This window comes from Seriola dumerili, unplaced genomic scaffold, assembly GCF_002260705.1.
Source record: "Seriola dumerili isolate Sdu_G_001 unplaced genomic scaffold, Sdu_1.0 BDQW01000337.1, whole genome shotgun sequence".
NCBI lineage: Eukaryota > Metazoa > Chordata > Actinopteri > Carangiformes > Carangidae > Seriola > Seriola dumerili.
Genome location: NW_019174592.1, coordinates 1,494,548 through 1,518,586, shown reverse-complemented (window position 1 = coordinate 1,518,586; position 24,039 = coordinate 1,494,548). Strand labels below are relative to the sequence as shown.

The window sequence follows — 24,039 nt, the reverse complement described above, 5'->3', positions numbered from 1 at the left end:
AAAAAAAAAAAAAAAAGGTAGAAATGTTTATGTCTCTGAACACAAAGCCAAAACACAAGGTTGCACCATAAAACCTTTGTTTTCTGAGAATTACTCAAAAGGACAAACAGAATTCAGTTCATTGACAGAAGAGACTGCTATCAACACTTTGCAACAGGATGTTCTGTGCAGGTTCCAGGGTGTGCTGCAAACAAGCAGACTGAAGCTATTTATCCACTGCTGCAGGTGTTTTTGGTTCAGGCCGTTAAGTTCAGGCAAATAAGTGAAACAAAGCCTCGTCAGAAATGTGCAGGTATCCTTGTGTCTAAACTGCTGAAAAATTCACAGCGTTGAAATGATAAAAAATATTACACCAGCAAAAATCTGACAACATTACACTGTGGGAATATAATCAAAAGGCCCCTTTCTTTCTCTCTCTCTCTCTCTCTCTCAAAGGACTTAGCCGTGTACAAGTGGATTAGGTTACATTCAGGTGCATGTTGCCAGTTTTTAACCAATTTCTGGCTCCACTTGCTCTCTACCTGTAAATTTGACTATCCATAATAAATTTTGTAAGATCTGTCTGCGTCCAGTCCATTAGTATTCTGCTCTGTGGCTGCACTGTTATTGTAAAAAATGGTGTCTTCCTTGTGACTTCATGTCAACACCAACATTTCATGAGGTCAAGGTGGAGTTAATTCAAACCCAGCCTGGAGCTCATCTCTGTGTCACATGAACAGCTGCCTCGACTTCAGTCATACTGGTCCCTGTCAGGCTAGTCAGCGGCCTTCTTGCAGTTTTCTTTGGCTAGTCTCAGTCTGGACAGGATGTGTTTCTTAGGGAATTTTAGAGTGGTGCACCCAAACTGGCTCACTCCTCCAGTATCCCCAGGGAGTTTTTCACGTCTCTGGACCCAGCTGCGCCAGCCGGGCTTCCAACAGTACACACTGTCATAGAACCGTGAGCCGTTCTCTCCACCCAGCACATAAATCCTCCTTTTCCACCTGGCCACGCCCCCAGCTGCTATCCGCCGCGGCAGCCCGGGAAATACCACAGGGCTTGGGGCTCGGTCGCTTCCACCACCTGCACCCCCCCGCTGCTCTGCAGTAACCATCACCCCACCCCCAGTCACCTCCCTCTCTACCCCAGACCCCCTTCCCTCTCTGAAAAACAGAACACGGCCAGTGGCGTCTAAAGTCTCCAGATTAGTGTAGTTTCCATCCAGGAACTTGGTGGTATCCCTCATGTATCCCCCGATTGCACAGACTCCCCCTCGCACTGCTACTCCTCCAGCAAGGCAGGTGGCGCCAGAGTCCAGCGCCACGCGTGTCCAGCAGTCTGTTAGGGTGTGATAAATAAGCACGCCCGAGTGGACCACAGCCCGGTTCTGTTCTAGTGTGGTTCCACCCAGAAGGTAAAGTCGTCCACGTAGCGCTGCGCAGGCAAAGGCGCGCAGAGGTAGCGGTAGCCGAGGCCCCGGAGCCCACTGTAGTGTAGTCAGCTCCAGGGTCTCACTGGAGTCCATCAGGGCTGAGCGGTTACTGCCACCTAAGGCATAGAGTGACTCTCCACAGCCCAGCAGGCCCAGCATAGCCCTGGGCTGGACCATTGAAGGCCGCTCTATCCAGCGGTCCAACACTGCATCATATTCATGCACCGCTGCAGACACAGAGCCTGTCCGCAGGATCCCACCAGCTACAAACAGCCTGTCACCGACTGCAGTGCAGCCGGGACTGACAAGTGATTCCAGCGCTGCTAACTTCTCCCACTTCCCTGTCCGAGGATCAAAGCAGTCCACTGTGTAGTCTCTTGCAGCTAAATTCTCATCCTCCCGAGGTGTCAGGTCCACACAGACAATCTTTTTCTCAAACATTCCCTCCCGTGGTCTCAGAGGCCCCCCAAGGCCCTCACCAGCCGCAGCAGGCCCCAACTCCTGGCTCAGTCTTCGGCTTTCTTCCTGGGACAGCAGCCCGGGCCTCAGGTGGTGAAGAAGCGCCGGCATGTGGACGTAGCGGTCCAAGGGTTGGTGCTCTGCCCAGCGGCGGGCCGCGTCATAGACTTCCGCCTCGGAGTCCACTCCCAGGCGGTCTGAGCTCAGGAGACTGCCCAATGTGCCGTGGTCAAGTAGGAGGAAGTCTTTCTGTCGGGCCACCCGGGGGAAATGTTGCGCTACCAGCCGCAGGGAGGCACGCAGCAGCAGCTGGTCGTGGTGAGAGCGAGCCAGAGAGTACATCCCCAGACAGTTATCCACTGAGAGGTGCTCAAATAGAAACCTACAGAGACACGAGGGGAGAGAAATAACAGAAAACATAAACAAAAGAATGTCAAAGTAAAAATGTAACTGACCAAATTGCCTTGATCATCTGTCACTTTTACACAGCAGATTTACCTGGAGCACAGGTCTTGAAGGGGCATGACCTGAAGCCGGTTGGCAGCCACAAATAGATCCTCAGCTGTATCCAGAGAGAGCCCCGCCTCACCAGTGTACACAAACTGGATGACAGTCTCCATGACAGACGGCGTCACCTCCTCCAGACGGATCTCGGTGAGGCGCGACTCCACCAGTGGGCTGGTGAACATGGCCCGGAAGTAGGGGCTCACAGCTGCTAAGAGGACTCTGACAGGAGAGAAGGATGGAAGGAGAAAGGGAAGAATATAGAAGATATCTGCTTCTGTGGAATTCATAAAAGATGGAGAACACAAGTCTACACAAATTACCGTTTTTCCATGAAGTCAAAAATAGGCAGCTTACTGCAAACCAACAAGGCCTCTTTGTCATTTTCCCTCTTTGATATCAAACAAAAGCTGCAAATGGCTTTCAGCAAGAACAGGACTGTATCATAGCAGCTTTATCAGAAGCTAAGTCTTCTTCCTTTTCCCTCTCCCCATCTTCTCTTCAGTAGTCTGTTAGTCTGCGACAGTTTCTATGTTATAATAGTTGCTGAAATGATTACTCAATTAATCTGTAATTCATTTAGAAATATGAATTGTCCATTTGTCATTAAACTGAGTTAAAATATACTATTATTTTGGTGAATACTGAAATGATTCACTTGCATTCCTCTATTCCATATAATAATTATAATAGTAATTGGAAATGAAAGTTGTTTTTTGACATTATATCTATCTAAGACATGACAGCTCTAACAACTTGCAACTGGTGTATGTCATTATTTGTACATTGGAAAGAGAGAAAATTTTGATTATCCACAAAAAAAAAAGTTAGCTACAGCCTTGGTTGAAACACTCATCTCAGTATTTATGTAAAGTGTGTTTATTGCCATAAAGCTTAAGATAGGATAAGGCAGGCACACCATACCTGTGACACATGAACTTCTTTCCCTCCACAAGTAGAGTGACATCACACAGCTGCTGAGCATCCAGGAGCTGCTTCAGTCCTAAAAACAGCAGAAAGGGGGAGAGAAAACAGAGACAAGGGCGAGGACAGAAGGAGGGGAAGGAATATAGACATAATAAGGGAGGTTAGGTGAAAGTAATAAGGGATCAAGGGATATTTTCCAAGGTCTCAACAACACCCTCTCTGTCCTTTATCTTTTCATTCTGTCTCACCATGTGTGATGTAGTCTCCCAGGGGGGTGGTGCTGTCATCAGGGAAGTCCTCCTCCTCTGAGTCACTGTCCGACAGAGGCTCCCCTCCTCCCCCATCCCCGTCCTGCCATGGCTGGGGACGCCAGGTGACTGTGCCCCCCCGCACAGCATTCATCTGCGAATTACACACACATGCACATGCATTTGAAGTAGGCAATCCCTTTAACCTTTATGCATGCAGAGCCTATCTGCAACAGACAGGCCTATGTATTATAGGTAGAGGCCTGCAACAGACATGACCCAGATAACACCAATCTCTGTGGAAAATGTTGCTTTTAAAGCCAAAGTTGAGTACTGTGCAGTTTTATTTTAACTATAAATAAATATGGTCTGCCACAGATTTACCACACCCCACTTTTACAATGTTCCCATTTTCCTTTTTCCATATTTTAACCTGGCTAAAATAACACGTACACACTCAAACACAGAGTTGTTGTAGCATCAGTTTACCGGTGAAAGGTTGAATTTTTTAGCTTTCATTACCTTTGCTCTTCTTCTCGTTTCCACCGTGAAAGCTGTTTGGGTCTCACTTTCAGCAGGAATTGGTGGGGCAGGCTAACTGTATCCAAGTACCCGGTTATTACCAGAAGTTTCTGCAAGCTTTCGCGGCTCCCATTTGGTTGTCTTGTTCCTCTGGACTCAGCTGAAGGGTTCGTCCCGGCCTGCGGTGAAGACGCGTCAGGCTACTCGCTGCTGCTGCTGCTGCTGCTGCTCCTCCAGCCCCGTGCACAACATCACCACTAACTGACGGACCAAACTAGCTCACAAAGGGACAATTCTCCTCCGGCGCAGAAGATTCTCGTCGTAACACATCTCAGTCCACCATGGCAGTAAGCACACACATCCAGTTCGGCGGCGAGACAGTGCAGGGTGCAGTTTTCGGCGCCTATAGGGCAGAAAATCAAGACTGAGTTCAGGTTCTGTCGGCCGCACTTGTCATGTCTGAACCGGATTACCGCAACGTTAAACTTCCGCTCATCTGATTGGCTGACCTTTGGCTCGTGACGATTGTTTGGAGCTGAGTCGTTTTTCTATCAGTGGTTAAATTACAATGTTGTCCACTACCCTTTTGACGTTTTTTGACAACCTTTGCGTAAAATACCTCATGTATATTTGAATAAAAAATTTAAAAAGGCGTTTTCGTAATACTTTGTATCGGAAATACCTACTTCCGCATTTATGCTGCATTCAAAGCAGATACGATCGTTAGAGTGCGTATATAGTGCTCTCTGGTTTCAAAAAAGAAAGACAGAAAAGAAGAGAGGCTAAGAAATATGAATGGTCAGTATTGTTATCATTCATATTATGCTTTACATTTCATTCAAACTCATATCTTTTGGTCTGCATGGTGAACGGCAAACCAGGAACCAACACAGAGTATAAACGGGATTATTCCAATATCCCATAAACGCAACATCGACCACAAGACAAATATGGCGACGTGCATCGGCATGGTTGCCAGAGTTGGAGGTGCCGCACTGACTGTGTTGAAGCCGGCCGCCAGACAGTGTTCAAGGCAGAGGACAAGCGTTTTTATCCCGCACCGCTTCTCGCATGGAGTCCGGAGCAGTTTGTACGAGCATGTCCGTGAAGGCTACAGCGACAAGCCCGAGCTGGACATGAGAGTGGTGTGTGAGGAGACCGACAAAGTCATAGCTAATGTGGAGAGCAGGAAGGGTGACCTGCGAGCGGACGATGTCAGCAAGATTGTAAGTTTGTTGCTGTTAACTTTGTCCCATAAAAGCCATGACAGCCCTTGTCTTCTGACAAAAATAGGTTGTATACAAAAGTACTGTTTGGTGAGGAATGGGCTGTGGTTGAAGGCCCATATAACAGATGCAAATGAGCCCCCCTAGTTACAGACATACCCAGAAATATTTTAAAATATGAGAAATTACTCTGCTTTGAATAATAATTTGTGTCTGACATGTTTTTTCCTCATAAAATTTGAATTACCTTGTTAAAAAATCTTGTAGTGGCATCTAATGTTACTACTTCTTCCAAATTCTATGAACATGTATCTTAGATATATTAACCATTTCACATAAGATGTCTCCTAATGTTACCTTAAAGTCGCTTTCAGTGTATATGCACTGGAAGTTTCAAGACTCCACATCACACTTGTGTAAGATGTATACTTAACCCTGATTGGCTCTTGTTGGCAGGTGGTTGTGATGTCACAAAATCTATGTATGCTTTAAAATGGTCATAAAATAGTAACTTAAGTTTTAATACTCATCATAGGCACAGTATTCCTTCATATAAATATTGGAGCAAGTATACAAAGAGTATTCAGTCCCAGTAAAATCAGACCCAGCTTTATTAATCCAGTACATAGATAGCACAAATAGAATTATACTCAGTTTGTCAGTAGCTATCAACATATTTACATATGTACTTAATATATTGTGTACAGTTGATATAAACATGGAGAACACTGAAAGTTAAGAGTTTAGATGTAATGACTTTTATCATTTTCATGCCCACAGTTTTACTCGCTTCTCATCTGATCTCACTGATTGTGTGTGTGTGTGTCCGCATTGTAGGTATGTGTGTGGCAGGAGCTCCAGGCAGTGAGGACAGAAATCTCTGAGCTGGAGCAGCAGAAGAGCAACATCGGTGTCATAGTCAGAGCACTCGTGGTCAGTAAAGCTTATTAAAGCAAGGCTCACCATCACCAGTTTCACTCAAGCTTTTCTCAGTCATTTTCTCTATTTTACCTCACAGACCAAGAATGACAAGAAAGCCCTTGCCAATGTAAGTTCAACATCCGCACTTCATCTCTTTGTTATTGAATCAGTAAATATTGGCACTTATTTCTCCTGTCAGTGGTGAATCACATCTGGGGAGACCTCTGAGTCCTTGTTGTTTATCCTGCAGCTTCCAGAGTACACGCAGACTCTGCAGAGGGGTCGAGACATTCGCAACAGGCTGAATCAGCTCTACCCCAAAGAGACTGAGCTGGATGAGGAGCACTACAGCCGAGCGCTCAGATTACCCAACACCACACACCCGGACGTGGTTAGCGCGCACACACACACACACACACACACACACACACACACACACATTTTGTCCAGAGCATCTGGGGAGAGATTTGCTGTGAAGAAATTCTGTTAATTCTTTAATTAGTTTCTTTTTCATTTTTCAGCCAGTTGGAGATGAGAGCCAGGCGAGGGTGGTGGAACTGGTTGGAGAGAAACCAGGTGAGTGATGTGAGCTGTGCTGCTATTGAAGTGTAAGTGAATGGATTTTGAATAGACATACTAAAAATTCTTAAATAATAATGTCACTATTTGCTGTAGAGTTTGACTTCAAGCCCAGAGGCCATGTGGAGCTGGGGGAGGAGTTAGGTCTCATCAGGCAGAGGTGAGGATGACTGGTTGTTGTTATCAAGTAGTTGCTTGATATTCCACTTGCTGTTCTGTCTGTGCACCATTCTTTTGAATCTTTTATTCATATGATCAAAAGAAATACCGTAATATCTTTGATATGATCAGGGGTCATAATATTTTCTTTCCCTCTCCTCTCCTGAAGGCATCTGTCCCACATCTCAGGCCACAGGTCCTACTATCTGAGGGGAGCGGGCGCTAGACTTCAGATCGCCCTCCAAAACTTCACCCTCGACACACTGCAACGAAAGGTAAGCATACGTTTGGAAATTTTAGATATGATGTCTTAAAAATGAGTGTATATTTGTGTTTTGTTAACACATAGAGGAGCCAAACTTCAGCTTTCCCTCTAACTTGCAGGGCTTCATTCCCATGGTTGTACCTGACATGCTGAGGGGGGCAGTGTTTGTGAGTAGCATTTTGACTTGATAATCGAATCTAAAAATGTGTTTCAGATGTTCATAAATTAAACATCAAAAGTAATGTGTTGCTAATAATCATTATATTGCAATAGACATATCAGTTTAAAGACCAAAGTATCTTCAAGACACAAAATGTCCCGTCCCTTACTTCTTCTTGCTTTGATTCATCTTTCTGTTTCCAGGAGGGTTGTGGGATGCAGCCCAACGCCCATCGCTCTCAGGTCTACTCACTGGACCCGGCTCGTTTCCCGGACCTCAGCCTGGCTGGGACTGGAGAGGTCGGGGTGGCAGGTGAACACTTGACTCCATCAGAATTGTAATAATTGCATTTGTTTCTGGATCTTTCTGGGTGAACCTAAATTCTTCTTTTATGTAATCCACCATAAATTATGAATCCAACATACAATAGGATCTCGCTGCGAGACCAGTTACCAGAACCAAGTGGTGATGTTTAAGTAACATACGAATAGTCATAGTCTTTGCTGAATAGGTGTTTCATTACAGGTTTGAATGTGTCTCAGCCAATCAGAAAGGAAAACCCGAGAGATCCTTTTGTAGTAAGCAATAATCTGATGAGTGCTTCTCTTCCTCAGGCTACTTCATGGATCATGCAGTAAACTGGAAGGACCTGCCTGTCAGGTTAGGAGCACCCCTCACTCCTAGTTTGTAACAGAGTGTTATGTTTGAGTAATTACAGCTGACATGAGCTGTCATCTCTCACTGCAGGACGGTGTGTAGCAGCACCTGCTACAGAGCAGAGACAGACACTGGCAGAGAGACATGGGGCCTCTACAGAGTTCATCACTTCAACAAGGTCCAAAAGACAGCAGCTCGTTTTGTCAGACAGGAGTTTTCACTTGGATTGATAAATGAGCTTACAGTTTACAGAAATTAATTCAGCCATAAAAAAATGCCAACTGTTTAATTATGCTGACAAGGTGTGTGTGCGTGTGCGTGTGCGTGTGCGTGTGTTCAGGTGGAGATGTTTGGAGTGACAGCAGATGAGACAGGAAAGGAGAGCTCTCAGCTGCTGGAGGAGTTTGTCTCTCTGCAGAAAGAGATGTTCTCTGCACTGGAGTTACACTACAGGTCAGTACACACACACAGACACACACACACACACACACACTATTAATTTGCATTATATACATTTTTGCTCTAAATTGTATTTGTGTGTATTTTCCCTCAGAGTGCTGGACATGCCGACTCAGGAGCTGGGTCCTCCTGCTCACAGGAAGTACGACATTGAAGCCTGGATGCCAGGAAGGAACAGCTATGGAGAGGTCAGCCCCATCACATCACTGTTACCTACTCACTCACTTTATATCTACATTAGAAGTCACATATGTAGAAAATAACTGAACTTCATCTGATGATTTGTTGATCATTATAAAAGTAAAGTGGCTCATTTGAGATAATGTATGTACCTGCTGTGAGTCTGACACACAAACAAGCCATCAAAGTCCTTTCAACTTTTTGCAACTACAAAACAGACATAATATATATGTCCATTCAATTTTTCCTGTGTAGCTTATGCAAAATAATATGAATATTTTGTAGCCAAACAGTTGTCCTTGGTTTAAGAAGTCCAGTTTTTAACCCCAATGTTTAATTCAGTATCTCATACATTATTAATAAAGCGCAGCATCTGTAGCACGCATGACTAGAGAGCAGTCAGAGTAAAATCTAACATTATGAAAGTAAATGTTGAACATTTGGTCCCTATCTTTTATTGGAACTGAAAGAGGTTTACATGTTTCTGATGATTCTGATTTCATTTCTTGTCTATATATTAAGATTTCCAGTGGTTCCAACTGTACAGACTACCAGAGCAGACGCCTCAACATCCTATATGAGAAAGAGGACGGCAGCCTGCAGTACGCCCACACAGTAAGACTGCAGATGAGGCAGCACTGCTGGTGTAACCTGCAGCAGTATACCACCTCCATAATAAAGTGTTTGTGTGTGTGGTTTGTTTTCTGTTTTTTTTTCTCTAGGTGAACGCTACAGCATGTGCCATCCCCCGGACCATCATCGCTATCTTGGAAACTCACCAGACCAAAGTAAGACACCAACATGCGGACACACTTCCTAAAAAAAAAAAAAAAAAACAAAACCCTGCAAAACCTGGAATTTCTTTAATGCAGGTGTCCTGTGACACAATGAAAAGGCTGCACCATGCAACTAAATAATGACCTGGTTATTATGGACAAGGCTCTGTCATTTTTGTCTGTATACCAGCAATAACCTGCAGATATCAATGATGTTCTGTTCAGAAGGAGGCGAATGTAAAATCACACGTGTAGCTCAAAATTATGTTTGTGGGCATGTGTCGAGAGTAACTGTAAAATAAGTTTTTAAAGGTATAAATTTTAAACATTTTTCTAGACAATAAATGTGAAGTTTAGCCTGTTATATCTTCTGCCTCCACTATGAAAAATGTACATTTTCTAGGGTGTCATAAGTATTGAAGGAGCTCCCCCTAGTGGGTGTTGTCATGGGCTGGTTGGGGGGCAAAATATTTTCAAATAGAATATAAACTGAGAAGTGGCTATGTCTTAAAACAAATTTAAAACTTACTAAAAAGTCCACTGATGCATCATGGGGATGTGGTTTCACAGGCAGAAGAATCCACCGTCCAAACAAAGCCTTTGAGTTTTTCTTTCTCTTTATTTATTCAAACAAGCAAACAGAAGAATGAAGGGATCATGCGTCCTGCTGCCCCTCCTGCTCTGGTAAAATAAAAATAAAAAACTGTAGGCCCACCCAGGTGCATGCTGGTCCTAAACCTGTGTACCTACCTAAAAACCAACAAACAAACCAGTACATGGCTCCTATATAAAATAAGAAAGCTTTTTGTGAATAAAGTAGCACCACAACTAATGAATACTTTATCAGTTAACTGGAGCTTATTTTTCGTCATCCGTCTCTTCACTCAATCTCCTCAGGAGGGAACGGTGCGTGTCCCCCGAGCCCTGCAGCCTTACTTGGGTCTAGAAGTGCTCGAGAAGCCAAAGTACACGCCGCTGAAATACATCGGACCCAACCAGCACAATCGACCACCCAGGCCTCCTCCTAAGACCAGATGACACTAATACAAGTGTCAGCAGCCGTCCGCAGAACACCTGAGGTGGGAGTCAGTTCACGTCCAACATCGCTAAGTCAGACAGGAAAGTTGATATTTAACTACGATGTTTCATACATTTTGTTGCACGTCCACTTACAAGCTGTTAATGATCGCTGATGTGCTTCAAATGAAATGAAACACAGGCTGACTTTTTGAGTGGAGTGTGAAATGAGTCCATCAGGATCAGTTTACTGTCAGTGTAAATATATTTATGTCTTACTTGCCTGAATGTGTGGTAGAACAACCACAGTATGAAAAACCAGTAAAAAAAAAAAAAAAAGTGTTCAACTTCTGTTTCTTTTGTTGATGTTATTGTTTTTTAAATAAGTGTTGGTGCGGAAAGTCACTCACACAAATAAACACTCAAACCCACTGAATGACACTGTGACCTTGAGGATGGGGGGGGGGCGCCGCTGCATAGTAGAATATTTAATTATTCCCAGAGGTGATACACAGTCCAGGCCTTTTACTTCGTGTTACATTACCAGCTGTCACAAAGTAGGCTATCAGTAATTGATGTGCAAAAGTAATTAACCGGCAGCTTGAGGAGGTGATGATGTTGAATGAACCTGCAAATAAAAGGAAACTGTATTCTCACTGGGTACATATAGTGGGATTTGAATAGGGTGGAATTACAGAGAAATTTTATGTGTAGCTACTTACATCCCTCCATATATTTGATATATATGTGAATATGCATGAGATACACAGTGTTTGATTAAACGTTCAAAAACATTGTGTTCATATACTGTAAGTACACAACAACCACCTGACATCCATAATAGGGTTTGGGCTTTGATCTGGTCTCAGTCACCTGACACCACACACACACACACACACACACACACACAAACACACACACACACACACGGTTGTCCTCCACACCTCGGCTCCACCTCGCTCGGCGGGTGTGTGAAGAAGCTCCAGCCCGTTATTTCAAGGTTATCTCCTGCAGGAGCCTCACTTTTCGGATCCTATGGGAATTCTGATAACCGCAGTTTTTCTTTGGGCTGCTGTCGGAGGTAAGCATCCATCACGTTCATTAAACAGCTCTGTGTGTGTATATGTCTGTGCGTGTGTGTATGTATTGTGGGCGCTTGGTGTGAATTGATGGTACAAAACGCAGAGTGTCGCTCTCAGCAGGCTGCGCCGGAGACGAGCCTCATCTTTCACACGCTGCTGCCTCAGCTGTAGCCTTTATTCTTCTTCTAGCCTATTTACCGGTATAAAATCAGCTTTATGCAAAAAAAAAAACACGAGACAAAATACATTTTAATAACAGTTTATTGCGCAGGCTTGAGGTGTGTGCCAACCTAATGGCGACAGCCTCAGGGGTTTAGACTAATAGGCTAAACAGAAGCGCTGTTACATAATTTGTTGTGCGCCCACCTTTCTGTTTGTCTGACTATGCTGTCACCAGATTTCACACACACAGAAACACATTTGACTTATTGAGTCCAACACACACTGCGAATGAAAGCTGCGCACCGGTGAGCGGAACAGCGCACATATGTGACACGCGGCAGTAACTGTGAAAACCGCGTAAATAATAGGTTAAAATAAGTGAGGCTGCCCACGGGCTGTGACAACGAGAGGGGAGTCTGCCTCTCACACAGACGCGCGTGTGGAAATAGGGTTAATATTAGGTTTGCAGTGGTGTTATGCAGCAACACAGCGGTTAACCTACATAGAGACTTTAACTGTTTGTGGGGTTAAGTTCTAGGCTATTTAGCTGTCGCAGTATATGTGAAGGAAATAATGGCCAATCCTCACCCTAACATAGTATAACTAAAGCTGTAACTACACACACGTCACGTCAGAATCAGCATCTGTAGGTGATATGTTATAACAGTATTAGTCTGCCAATACATGCCACTGCATTTCATTTCACACAAACCAGAAATAAAGACAGGGTACCAGTATACAAACATAATCTCAGTCATTGGATGTACAAAATACTATTTCAGCCACAAAATACCTAAATCCTAATACCTAAAAGCCTAAAAAGAATAACTAAATGGTCAAAAACATCTAACCCATCAGTCCATCTATCAATTTGATAGGCAAGATACACAATCAGTAATAAATGGTAGATCAAAAATAACAGAAAAAATAATAATAAAAATAGTAGCTTAGGAGAGTGACTAGTTCTAAAGACCACAGCCTTTCAGGATACACACATTTGCTGCTTTAAGATCTTTTTCAAAAGCAGATAGAGACAGTGACATTTTTACAGTGTTATCAAGCTCATTCTCTGCACTAAAACTTTAATTTAATTTATGTTTCTTTGTATAAGATGTTTTTTTCTGGTCTTGTGAGGGAGGGTATATTGGAATAAGGTCACAGAGTTTGTCATTTAGCTTTAATACAACATAATACAAGCACTGTGAAAGACATGACATTATACATAAAACATAAAGAAGAAGGGTAATGCCATTATAAAGTCATTATAAACTCATCCCTCGGCCCCTATACAGACGGCACATATGTTCCTAGCTCAGATGGGGTCCAGGGTTTTAGGCTAAGCAACATTTTAGAGGCCAATAACAAACTGCAGCACAGTTGACTTGCACAGATGCTCTTGGTTTCTTAATTTCTAGCATGGAGTTTGGTTTGACCCTGGGCAACAGGACAAGCCAATAAAAACCAGAGCCAGATCACAGCGTTAATTATGGGGCCGGGGTGTGCCAGCTTAGACACAGTGTGGATTACACACACACACACACGCACACACACACACTCTTCATCACATGCGCTTGCAGAGCATTACAGGGCTGAACTGTAGGCAGCTCACGTGTCTGTATGGGGGTTCACCACTGGTCAAAGGTATCAATTAGTCCTATTGATTCTGATCTGTTCTGATCTGGCTGTGTCCTGACACAGAGCAGAGCAGAGAAGTCAGATTAAAGTTACAGCTTCTGCATGTGTTGTGTCAGTGAAATGACCACATGCACCTGAATTATAAAGAGTAGCTGTGAATCTGCAACATCTGCTATTGAGGAGTTTATCATATATTGTGTATGCAGTATAGATTTTGAAACTGGTCCCTCCATTTACCGTCGTGTGAGTCAGTTTTATGATAGAAATACTTGATAAATTCACCTGACATTTAGATTCAGGAGTAAATTAATGTGCAGTAATTGAACAGCATCACATCTTGTGCCTCAGCCAATCCTCCCGCCCAATACATAACAATAAAAGAAAAGGTTGTGGGCTTCGGGCCGAACATGGATTGTGATCTATACTGACATTTAGGTCCTTGTTAGATTCGATGTATCTCCGTGAGAAAAGGTGCTGATGGCACTGCTTAGTGTGCCTTTAATGGTCTCCTGGCAGGCAGGGATTGGGGACTGGTTTAGCCCTGGTGGGAAACTACCTGTGAGATAAAGCCTTTGGGAATGTCTGCATCCTGGAGAGAGAGAGCGAGGAGGTTTAAGCTTCTTTGCTGTGTCGCTTTACCAAGATAACTGTGCTTAACCTTAATGAGGGAACAGCTCCACCCACGCCCATATAGGGCATAAGCACTGCTAAGTAACTAGTTCCTCTGATGCTCTTTTGATTAGTTTGGTGCAGTTTTTACTGCTGCAGAAACGCAAATTTTATTCACATTCTCCATTAAACTCATTTTCTCTCTTCTCCTTGTTTTGTGCATCAGTGGGAAGCCGGCCAGTATCCTCACCCCTTAATGATGCAAAGGTCAGAAACAAGTCCTTTTTATTTTCCTAATCATTAAGCGCATTTTTTTTAATTACTCAGACACTAATTATGTGTTTTTTTTGTACTGTGCTTCCAGGTTGAATGTATTATTCAGGAGACACTGAATGAAGATGGGTCACAACAGGAGTGTGGCCCACAGCTAGCAGGTGACGTCTCTAATTATCATTGAACTAAACAACACACAGTATGAAAGTGAGATCTGCTAATTTCTCTGTTTTATATCATTGTAAATTAAAAATGGTTAAATGCTTTTGGAGCACTGGTAGGTCATTTAAAGCCCTGGGAAACAGTACTATAACTGGGACAGGCATTTTACATTTTTCAATTTAACAGCAACTTTCAATTCTTTCAATTTAATAGCATTAATGCAACTCAGCTATCACAAGATGATTTTTATCTTTTGTCTTATTTTTGATTTGATTAATTTTTAATTTTTTTTCTATACTGTGATTAGTGTGCTAACACATTTCTTTTGTCACATAATATTTGTGGGCTAATTAGAGTTATAATTCACTGTGTGTGTGTGTCTAATGATCTGAGTGTTAATGTGTCTTGTCATTCTCTGCAGAGGAACTTGATGAAGTGCAAAGACACCAGGGTTTGCTCAGGGAGCTGCAGAGGTTGGCTGATGATGGTATGCACAAATTCACATTCACACACACACATCCCTGCATTTCTTCACACATCACTCTGAAACACTGACTACTGCAATCTGAATGTTGCAGAGAGAGACAGGGAGCACGAGGACGGGAGGGAGAAGGAGCGGTACGAGTACAACTTGGCTGACGACGAGAGCGACTTCGAGCAGAGGGATGAAGAGGAGGAGGAGAAGGAGGAGAGAAACATGACCAGTCTTGGGAAAAAGACAGAGGAGAAGAAGGAAGACAAGACAGAGGGAGATGACACCAAAGAGAGTGTGATGGAGAGGCCACGAATTGAAGACAGAGGGAGCGACGATGAAGAGGAGAGAGCCAAGGAGCTTGAGGAGCTGTTGGCCGAAGAGATCACCAAGAAAGGGAAGGAGGAGAGGAACGATGAAGAGCTCAAAGAACTGCTGAAAGAGTTGAAAAAGAAGCGATACGAGGCGGTGAAGGAGAGGGAGATCCAGAAAAGCTCTGGAACAGAGCAGAAGGAGGAGATGGAGGATAAGAAGGAAAAGAAGGACAAAGAGAATGAAGGAGAAACAGTGGAGGACTTGGAGAAGCAGAGGATCGAGGAGAGGAGGAAGAACGAGGTGGAGCTGATGGTGGAGAAGGAGAAGGTGGAGAAGGAGCTGAAGGAGCTCCTCAAAGAACAGGACAGTAAGAATAAGCCACAGCAGGAGAGGGAGAGGGAGAGGAAGGAGAAGCAGGAGGAGCTGGATGAACTTGTGAGGAAGATGAAGCGGGTGCAGGAGGAGGAGGAGCAGGAGACACAGGTCGGGACAAAAGAGGACAAGGTGGCTGAAGTGCCGGTGGAGGAGAATAGTGAAAAGAAGGTGGGAGAAGGAGAAAAGGAGCCCGATGAGAAAGCAGAGAATGAAGTCAAGAAGAAGGAGGAGGCGGTGGCGGCTGAGGTGAAGGAGCCGCAGCAGAAGAGAGTGATGGAGAAGGCGAGTGATGAGGCCACACGGCAGTTTGAGCGGGAAAGGTACAAGGATGAGGAAGAAGAGGAGGAAAATGGAGAGGATGAGGAAGATGAGGATGAGTACGTCAGAGAGGATGAGGAGGGGCAAGAGGAGGAAGACGATGACGAGGGTGACGCCGAAGAAGACGAAGGGGAGGTAAGTTAGTGCAAAAAATATGTAAATGTTTGTGTGTGTGTGTGTGTGTGTGTGTGTGTGTGTGTTTATTCTAATGTCATATCTAATGTTAGCTAGTGAGGCTGTGAGGGTGGGATGGTTATAGATAACATTTCATTTGTTAGCCTAGCACTAGCTAATGTTAAAGCTCAAACTCATAGCTGTCATTAATTGCACATGGTAACGTTAATTGGTTTGGGCCTGTCATTGTTTCTAACTACCGAAGACGTAGCCTGCTAACCTGTGGAAGCAGGTGTCCTCATCGATGTCGTTTTCTAACTTGCTGGCTGTGAAGTTTTGAAATATTCTGTCAGCTTGGAGATTTTTCCTATGAGCTTGATTCCCGCTGCACTTTCTCTCTTTGATTTTTGCAAATGCATTGCAATGTACTGATTCTGCTATATCTACACAGTATAGTCTATCACCACAATAAACAGAGAACAAAATATGACCATCTCATTGTTAAAGCAGATGTAATCAGTGGCTCTGAACTGAAGCTAGAATCTTGTGGATCAAGCTGAATAATATATTAATGATAATAATTGCTCCAAAATGTACATCCATGAATGAGTTTCATTGGCCTGGTGTAACCAGCATGGTATTCACCAACAACAATGAACTCTTAGAGTTACGGGTCTTGGAGGCTCTCTGACATTAACTATTGTTATTATTGCAGGACACTGAGATGATATAGTTTTTATGATTTTTGGAAATATTTTATGTACCAGGTAGTTAAAAAGTAATTAGTACATTTATTTCTGTAACACGCTTAACTACTGAACCTAGTAAATATTTAATTTGCACCACACATCAAAAACTTACAATGTAATCAGGTGGTTATGATCTAAAGTGTCACCATGTGCGCTGTCTCATGTATTCTCATTTTTCCTGTCGACAGGAGCTGCTGGAGATTGAAGCAGAGCTGCGTAAAGTCGCTGCAGAGCTGAGGGAGCTTCGCAGAGGATAAGACACACGATTGCGCACATTTACACACACACACACACACACACACACACACACACACACACACACACACACACCAGACTGACAAACCCCTTTGTTGCATTCACAGTCACACACTCAGCTCACACATTTTCCATTTAACAGCCTTCAAATCCCATCAGCACTCAGAGAAATATTCTCAGATGTGAATCTGTAAATGTAGTAGAAACTGTACATACTGTTGTTTCATTTCTGTTTCTAGATCACCTGGAGAAAAAAAGGTGTCACTGTTTCCTCAATGCTCATGAATGGTTTTTTTGCGTATTGAGGAAAAAGAGATGCGTTTTCTGGAGAATCTGAAAGCCTGTTGTGTCCATCACTCGTGTCCCTGTCTCCGTACCTGTAAATGCTGTTTGTAAGGTTAGGCAGGTGATTTCACTTCAGTTGTAAACCGCCATCTTGGATGCAAAGCATTCAGCACTTTTCATTCACATGTTAATTTTGACTGCAGATTGCCAACCACACAAACACCATCATCTTTGAAATCTGAGTCATGAATACTGGCAGTCAGTGTTCTCTACTATAAGTAATATGTGTATTTCAATATATATTTTGTGCAATAATTGATAACTATGTGTAAGCTGTTCCTGCTGTTCTGACTGTTAACGATATATATATTACGGATATTTCTACACAGGAGTAAGTCATTATTTCCTCTTCATTTCTTTGATGATAAAGTAGAAACAAGGATTGTGTTTTATTTGGCTTATGCACTGTTAAAACCAGACTGTTTGTGACGAACCGGGGTGACACGAAACAAAACACAGAAGTTTGTCGCGCACGGTAAGTGTGTGGCGACAGGACGTGATGTACTTAGAGCTTACAAGGTCTAAAAGTGTCACCTCAGGTTCTCAGCCAGCTTTGCACTCTTATCTTAACAAGCCAAGGAAGAGCCGAGGGAAGAGGGAGACACTAAAGCCATTTTGTTGTCTTTGGTAACAGCAACACTGACAATAACATTTATAAACGCTCAGTCGTGTTACTTCACAGTTTTCATGGCTGTCATGTCATTTGTGTAAATATCAGATATCATGGTCTGTAAGCCAAGGTCATAGGAAATATGAAGTAACAGCGCCCCCAAGAGGACACTGGGTAGAAATGCACATGGTGCAGGATTAACAGGGTTACCACTGGAGGCCCACTTAACTGCAATAACACAATATAGACTACAGCACACATGAATGCAATAATTACTCAAATAATTCATAATTTCATGTATTTTAATATGTAATCAAAGTGCATCATATTGTACTCATCTAGCAAATATAATCTCTCTTTTTTCTACACAGCCAAGATTTACAATACATTTATGTATTTGAACACTGGCAAGGTAGCCGGTCAACTTGTGAAAACACATTAGTAATAAGACACGTAATCAGTCAACACTGATGAGCTCATTGCTGTCTATTCCAAAGAGGAGCTGTTTGTTCACTTGAGAATAAATGAAAAATGAATGTACTGTAGTTTTCTTTTTCTATAGAAGCAAAATGTTTCCACATAATGTAACTTACAAACAAGCAAGAAAGATGTATAGGAAATGTCTGTGAGGGGTGGGGGGGTGGTGGGTGACATATTGGGCATAGAGGACATTTCAAAGAACAGGAAAAAAAAAACACCATTTGTAATATTACTGGCCAATCAGAGTGCTGTATTTTGTGCCTGCTGTATCTTCTTCTATGCTACCTGTCAATCAATAAACGGAAAGTGGATTAAACCATTATGTGTCGTCGGTTTGGTTTATCGACTTGCAAAATGAGGCACTTAAAAGCAGAATATTATTAGTGTTATTGACATGAGATACAGTTTAAAATCAAGCCATGTTACAAATTACAAATAAATAACTTCTTAGAATTGAAGCAAAGTCTTAAAACAGCTGAGTTCGGTCCCAACAAGACAGTAAAAAAGCTTGTACCAGTGACTTGTATTTGTCCTGGGAGGCTGATGAAGCACTGCACAATCTGTGCTCTGCTCCTGAGGCAACTTAAAGAGCAGCAGATGGACCACCTGTGGTCAGTGTTGTCTTAGGAGTGCTAGTAGCCCGGGGGCAAACAGAGGTCTGTTTGTCCAACACTGACTCAATGTGGCTGAGCAGAGAGGAGAAAAACTGGGGCACTCCCTCATACCCTGATGGAGAGAGGAGGGTGTCAGAACATCAGTGTGTCTCTGTGTGTGTTTGTGTGAGTGCAGCTGCAGTACCTGGGAAGATGTTGATGTCGATGACGGTGAGGGTGTGCGTGTGAATGTTGAGGATGACGTCCACGCCGAACAGGGCCATGCCAAGCTGAACTCGGAGCTCTCTGACCAGGGCGGCCACGGCCTGGGAGCTGGGAGGAGGGAGGCACGGCATCTGCTCATCCAGCTTGGAGAGCAGGAGTTAAAAAAAAACACATTTTTAGGCTGGATTTCAGCCTCATTTGAAACTATTTAAAAGCCACTGAAAATGCTTTTATCACATTTTCGCATTACATGATGACACAGCCCATCTGGTGCTAGTGTTGCTCCACTGTAGTCTTTATCTAAAATGATTTAGGGAAAGCAAGTGTTTCGGTGTAATGCCATTTTTAATACTCACAGCTGTGAGATCAGAGCTTGACTCTGGCTTGGACACCTGATGGCTGTTGAAGAAGATGGTTTTCCTGTCTGGAGGCAGAGAGAAACCAACACTACAATGGATGCAAGGAGCAAAATTGGGTAACAAAGAGAAACACAGTGGCATGAGATAGGACAGGGAAAGACGCAACAGGACATGGCAGTACAGGACAAGAAAGGAAAAGATAGAAAAGGAAAGGAAAGGAAAGACAAAAAGAAAAGGACAAAGCAGGAAAGAGAAGAAAATGACAAGGCAGGGGAAGGAAGTATAAGGCACTACAAGGAAGGAAAAGAGGGAACAAGGCAGAGAAGGAAAGGAAAGGAAAGGAAATATCTTATGTGTGCATTAGTGGGGTGCAGACTGACCACAGGGACCGGAGGGGAAGTTCTTGAGTGAGGGCCTTTCTACGCAGAAGTGTTTGTCTCCTACCACAAAGACCTTGTGCAGAACAGCTCCGTGGTTGACGAAGCTCTGCAGCACACAGGGAGGATGGATGTCAGTGAGACTGCCTGCACTGAAGATCAGAGACATCTGCAGGACACAGGAGATTGCACAGACACTGAGCGAACAGACAGCAAATAAACAACAGTGAATGACAGAAACAAACAAACAAACAAACATGAGTTCAGAGTCATGAAGTGAAAATGGAAAAATAAAACCACTTACTTCATGGGAAAGTGAGCCATGTGCCACTCTAGTTTTGCAAACTGGGGTCAACAGAGAAAAAGAGAAAGTTATTCTGTCATAAATCATGAGAAAGAAAGAAACATGTGAGAGAAACATTCATGATGACAAAATGTTGGAGAATTAACACACCCCTGACCACAAATCCAGTCCTGAAAAATCTGACAAATACTGTTTAAATAGTTTTCAAAATGCAGCAGATGAGCTTTCAGGCTTCATTTATAGACAATAAGAAGCTAAGAGCTTACATTAGGAGCTGAGCTGATGTAACACTAATTAAATGTATATTATTATCCTTTACAGATACATTTATAAGAAGAGGGCAATAAGAAAGAGAAAGGCTTCAGACAGAGAGAGAACTGACTGAGAGGAAAGCTTAGGCCCTGGGCCATGACAGCCTGCTGGATGGATGACAGGTCACTGGCACTGTGGATCTCTAGGTAAGGAGGACTGCAGATACGCCAGTCTGTGAAATAGAATAGGAAAGGCTGTTGTTAACATCTACAAGCAGCAGTAAACTACAGTAATTAAACTATGAAGCTACACTTCACCTCGGAGTGAGTTGTGCAACTTGCTCATGATCCTATAGGAAGCAAAGCGGTCTAGGAGCCTGGTCATTGCAGGCAGAGGGTCCAGAAGAACTGTATTGGGATGAGTTGACACATAGCTCTGCAATGTAAAAGACAGAGGGGGAATTTCACTTTCACTTATCACTTTAAGCATGACTATTTGAAGCACTGAATTGCTAATCTCAAGCAAACATGTACCGCTCAGCCATAGTGCATAAACGGTCAACATTTCTCTATATAAAAGGCTTCACTACAGAATGTACAGACATATTTATTACTCTACTTATATTACATTTTTTCCAATTATGCCCACTTGGTAATCCGGCCTTGACTCTGCCAGCAGCAGCAATAACAATCCCCCCTCAACAGCCGCAAAAGACGTACTTCTCCAACCTTACCTGGAAGTTGGAAAGCAGCTGCTGCGATTGGCTGTCGTGCTCAGCCTCCACGATGACGTCAGACAGCTTGTGAACAATGACGTCGAAGGGTCCCTGGGGTACCAGCGGCTGAGTGAGGTCAATCTGCCACAGAAGAAGAGCAGTCCTTTACACCAACTTCAGGTGCTGAAAAATGAAGCCAACACGGAAGTGCCCAAAACTGCACTTCCTCCAACAGCTACTTAAGACTGGCTCAGAAAGCGAGTCAATCCCCATAGACTCCCATGTTAAAATGGCCAACTTTACAGAAGAAAAATAAAAAACAAACATGTTACAAACATATACAAAATTTTTTAAGTCTCTATAGCTAATTAACCCCTTCATGACACCTGCATAGGGGTGATTTTTTTTTTTATATAACTCACCATTTAAAGTTTATCAAGACTTAAAGTTATGCATAATTGAGGGCGTGGTCGCTTTAAATATCAGGTGGGTGCGTCACAGCCCGTTAGCCGTTAGCTCGGCGTCACTTCAGCTAATTCGAGTCACTAACGTGACCTCGTAGCCTGTTTATGGCGTCTTTGGAGGTCTTTTCAAGAAAATATCGGACAAATAATATGGCTTGCTTTGCGGTTAAGTGACTAACAGAACGCGAGGAAGTCTGTGCTCCCGTATTTTGAGGTGAGTTATATTTTAGCATTGTTTTTATTTATATGTTGTCACTAATTAGCAGGTATCGGTGTCTGTGCTCACCATACCTGGCTTGTTAGCTTAGCCCGTTAGCCAGCTAATTAGCCATCAAATGCCTTAGCCTTCTAGTAGGACGCCGACCTGTGCTAACAATGCTAGCGGGAGCTATGCTTGCCTTAAACCGGCATGTACCGAAGTTTTGGCTCCACACGTCCCACCTATTTGCCCATTTTTGAATTAGCCAGGAGTTAGGCTGTGTTGGGCACAGTCAAGATGGCGACAGCAAGAGGCCCGCTCTTAGCATAAAAACTGCTCTTCAAAACCTGTGGGTGAAGAGTTTATTATTTACATTTCTGTGTTGCCACCCACCAATTATAAATTATTTTTATTAGATCTTATCATAAATTGCCACCATAAATGTTTTAAAATGGCTAACCAACTCTCGTTTTGAGACAAAATATAATTAATTTAAATAATTTTTGACTCTTGTCTACTGTTAAAGAAACATTGTATTAGCAGGAAAAAACAGAGGTGTAAGTAATAACACTGATGAGACCTCTTTCTGTAAAACAGCAGGGCTCTGTCTACTGGCATGCCTACAGTAAATGGGCTACAGCATAATTAATTTTATTAGTGCCACCTGTTGTTTAACGAGACATGCTTTCTTCTGGGAGCTACTTTTCTGTATGTTTTAAACATTTACATTTTATGGAGCATGACTTTAAAGACCATGTTTTTTGTACCAGGAAAACATTTAAAGTAACTGCCCTAAATGATGCCACTTTGGGCAAAATAAAAAGGCCATAACAGTATAACATTTTTGTTGTAATATATTTGTTTTTTCTGTTCTTTCACACAGACTCTCTCTGCTTCTACTGAGTTATGGTAAGGGGTTTTCAACTTCTTTGCTTGCTCCTAAAAATGTACACAACCACAATGTACACCACTGCAGTTTTCACATCAATACTCTTTGCATAGCAGCTTATTTTTGTGAACTCATGAATCAACAATATTAAATGCAGCACAGAGGCTGCAATGATCTAATTTGTCCAAGTTAAACTTGCTGTTTTTTTGTGATATTTGTGCCTGCCTCTGATGACATATACAGAAACAGAATGTGGGGAAAGGTGAACTCGTCAATGCTCCTGTACAGATATCCACGTGCAGAGAAATGTCTCAGTAGGTACAATCAGGCAGCCATTGTTTGGGGCTGCAGGTGGCTGTGACATGGATTACTTAAGTTGTGGACATCTGCACATGACACGTGTGTGTGTCTGCGGGTGCACACCGTTCCCTTCTACTGTCACAGCTGTCATACTTTAACTATCTCTTCTTTAACAAACCTTTGTTAGACCTCTTGAATGAAAACACATCTTGCTATGTGTGTGGGTGTTATGGCATGTTCACGAATACATTCTCAGACATATTCATGCACGCACAGAGAGGCAGGAACACACACACACAGACACTCTCATATTGATTTTAGGTATATGTGAAGAAAAACACTTACCTCCACCACCTCCACCCCATGGGCCCTGCACGGAAAAAACTGAAATATTTATATTTTAACAATGATGGTTACACAATGGAGTTGGCAACGGACATGGACAGATTTTCATTGCTGTTGATAAAGAGTGAGGGTGTTGCCTCTTCTTACAACAGTTATTCTCAAACGTTCCCTAATTTAGATAATCTGTATTGTGCTCAAATAAAATGACATGAATATATTCCTCATTTTGTTGGGAGCCCCATTCACCTTTATTTACCAGAAAACTATAATACTCAAGGGCTCTAAATTAATTTAAAAAGTCCAAAGTCAACTTACGCACAGAAGTCTGCAAAAGCGCCAAGGTTCATCCTCCTGCGTTTCTTATCGCTGAGACAGAAGCCGACTCTGCGGCCCGACATTGGGCTGTGTGTCCGGGGGCCACCAGCAGCCAAATGACAGCAAAGATAGAGACGGGGAGGGGTGTGTGAATCGATGCCTCGCTCTTATCCATTCAACCCTCCCCCTGATATTTCTGCTGGTCTTTAAATCTAATCTTAGTGTCTTTTTAAGAAGTGGTCCTCTAGACTAATGTTAATAATCGCTCACGGGTAG

General features: G+C 43.0%; 4 protein-coding genes across 4 annotated transcripts; 2 read left to right on the top strand and 2 right to left on the bottom strand.

Moving 5' to 3' along the window:
* Nucleotides 1-706: 706 nt before the first annotated feature.
* On the bottom strand, nt 707-3,703 carry LOC111232828 (kelch-like protein 17). The gene is made up of 4 exons (XM_022760490.1): nt 3,550-3,703; nt 3,299-3,377; nt 2,369-2,596; nt 707-2,252 (listed from the first exon to the last, which is right to left on the bottom strand). The coding sequence occupies exons 1-4, from the start codon at nt 3,701-3,703 to the stop codon at nt 755-757; spliced, it is 1,959 nt and encodes a 652-aa protein (XP_022616211.1). The 3' UTR covers nt 707-754.
* Nucleotides 3,704-4,954: 1,251 nt separating this feature from the next.
* On the top strand, nt 4,955-10,786 carry sars2 (seryl-tRNA synthetase 2, mitochondrial). The gene is made up of 16 exons (XM_022760509.1): nt 4,955-5,297; nt 6,135-6,230; nt 6,316-6,345; nt 6,469-6,609; nt 6,740-6,794; nt 6,894-6,957; nt 7,126-7,231; nt 7,341-7,388; nt 7,585-7,693; nt 7,996-8,041; nt 8,129-8,216; nt 8,379-8,491; nt 8,592-8,685; nt 9,200-9,292; nt 9,400-9,465; nt 10,351-10,786. The coding sequence occupies exons 1-16, from the start codon at nt 5,022-5,024 to the stop codon at nt 10,489-10,491; spliced, it is 1,566 nt and encodes a 521-aa protein (XP_022616230.1). The 5' UTR covers nt 4,955-5,021; the 3' UTR covers nt 10,492-10,786.
* A 662-nt stretch (nt 10,787-11,448) lies between these two features.
* Nucleotides 11,449-17,056, top strand: LOC111232796 (trichohyalin-like). Its single transcript, XM_022760447.1, has 6 exons — nt 11,449-11,551; nt 14,185-14,225; nt 14,323-14,392; nt 14,815-14,880; nt 14,972-16,008; nt 16,925-17,056. Exons 1-6 carry the CDS (start codon nt 11,506-11,508, stop codon nt 16,991-16,993), a joined length of 1,329 nt encoding a protein of 442 aa, XP_022616168.1. The 5' UTR covers nt 11,449-11,505; the 3' UTR covers nt 16,994-17,056.
* A 1,929-nt stretch (nt 17,057-18,985) lies between these two features.
* LOC111232797 (inositol-tetrakisphosphate 1-kinase-like) lies at nt 18,986-24,016 on the bottom strand. Its single transcript, XM_022760449.1, has 10 exons — nt 23,764-24,016; nt 23,449-23,473; nt 21,270-21,392; nt 20,854-20,971; nt 20,667-20,768; nt 20,285-20,325; nt 19,984-20,149; nt 19,601-19,668; nt 19,225-19,387; nt 18,986-19,152 (listed from the first exon to the last, which is right to left on the bottom strand). Exons 1-10 carry the CDS (start codon nt 23,844-23,846, stop codon nt 19,010-19,012), a joined length of 1,032 nt encoding a protein of 343 aa, XP_022616170.1. The 5' UTR covers nt 23,847-24,016; the 3' UTR covers nt 18,986-19,009.
* Nucleotides 24,017-24,039: the final 23 nt, after the last annotated feature.

Excerpts from the sequence above, each read along its gene's own strand:
- LOC111232828 (XM_022760490.1), bottom strand. The coding sequence starts at position 3,703 with ATGAATGCTGTGCGGGGGGGCACAGTCACCTGGCGTCCCCAGCCATGG. Across the intron at positions 3,378-3,549 it reads GGGAGACTACATCACACATG|GACTGAAGCAGCTCCTGGAT; the intron begins GTGAGACAGAAT and ends TGCTGTTTTTAG. Across the intron at positions 2,253-2,368 it reads CTTCAAGACCTGTGCTCCAG|GTTTCTATTTGAGCACCTCT; the intron begins GTAAATCTGCTG and ends GTGTCTCTGTAG.
- LOC111232796 (XM_022760447.1), top strand. The coding sequence starts at position 11,506 with ATGGGAATTCTGATAACCGCAGTTTTTCTTTGGGCTGCTGTCGGAG. Across the intron at positions 14,226-14,322 it reads CACCCCTTAATGATGCAAAG|GTTGAATGTATTATTCAGGA; the intron begins GTCAGAAACAAG and ends CTGTGCTTCCAG. Across the intron at positions 14,881-14,971 it reads GCAGAGGTTGGCTGATGATG|AGAGAGACAGGGAGCACGAG; the intron begins GTATGCACAAAT and ends TGAATGTTGCAG.
- LOC111232797 (XM_022760449.1), bottom strand. The coding sequence starts at position 23,846 with ATGTCGGGCCGCAGAGTCGGCTTCTGTCTCAGCGATAAGAAACGCAGG. Across the intron at positions 19,669-19,983 it reads CTTCCCCTCCGGTCCCTGTG|ACAGGAAAACCATCTTCTTC; the intron begins GTCAGTCTGCAC and ends CTCTGCCTCCAG. Across the intron at positions 19,388-19,600 it reads CAAGCTCTGATCTCACAGCT|CTGGATGAGCAGATGCCGTG; the intron begins GTGAGTATTAAA and ends CTGCTCTCCAAG.
- sars2 (XM_022760509.1), top strand. The coding sequence starts at position 5,022 with ATGGCGACGTGCATCGGCATGGTTGCCAGAGTTGGAGGTGCCGCACTG. Across the intron at positions 9,293-9,399 it reads GCCTGCAGTACGCCCACACA|GTGAACGCTACAGCATGTGC; the intron begins GTAAGACTGCAG and ends TTTTTTCTCTAG. Across the intron at positions 9,466-10,350 it reads TGGAAACTCACCAGACCAAA|GAGGGAACGGTGCGTGTCCC; the intron begins GTAAGACACCAA and ends CAATCTCCTCAG.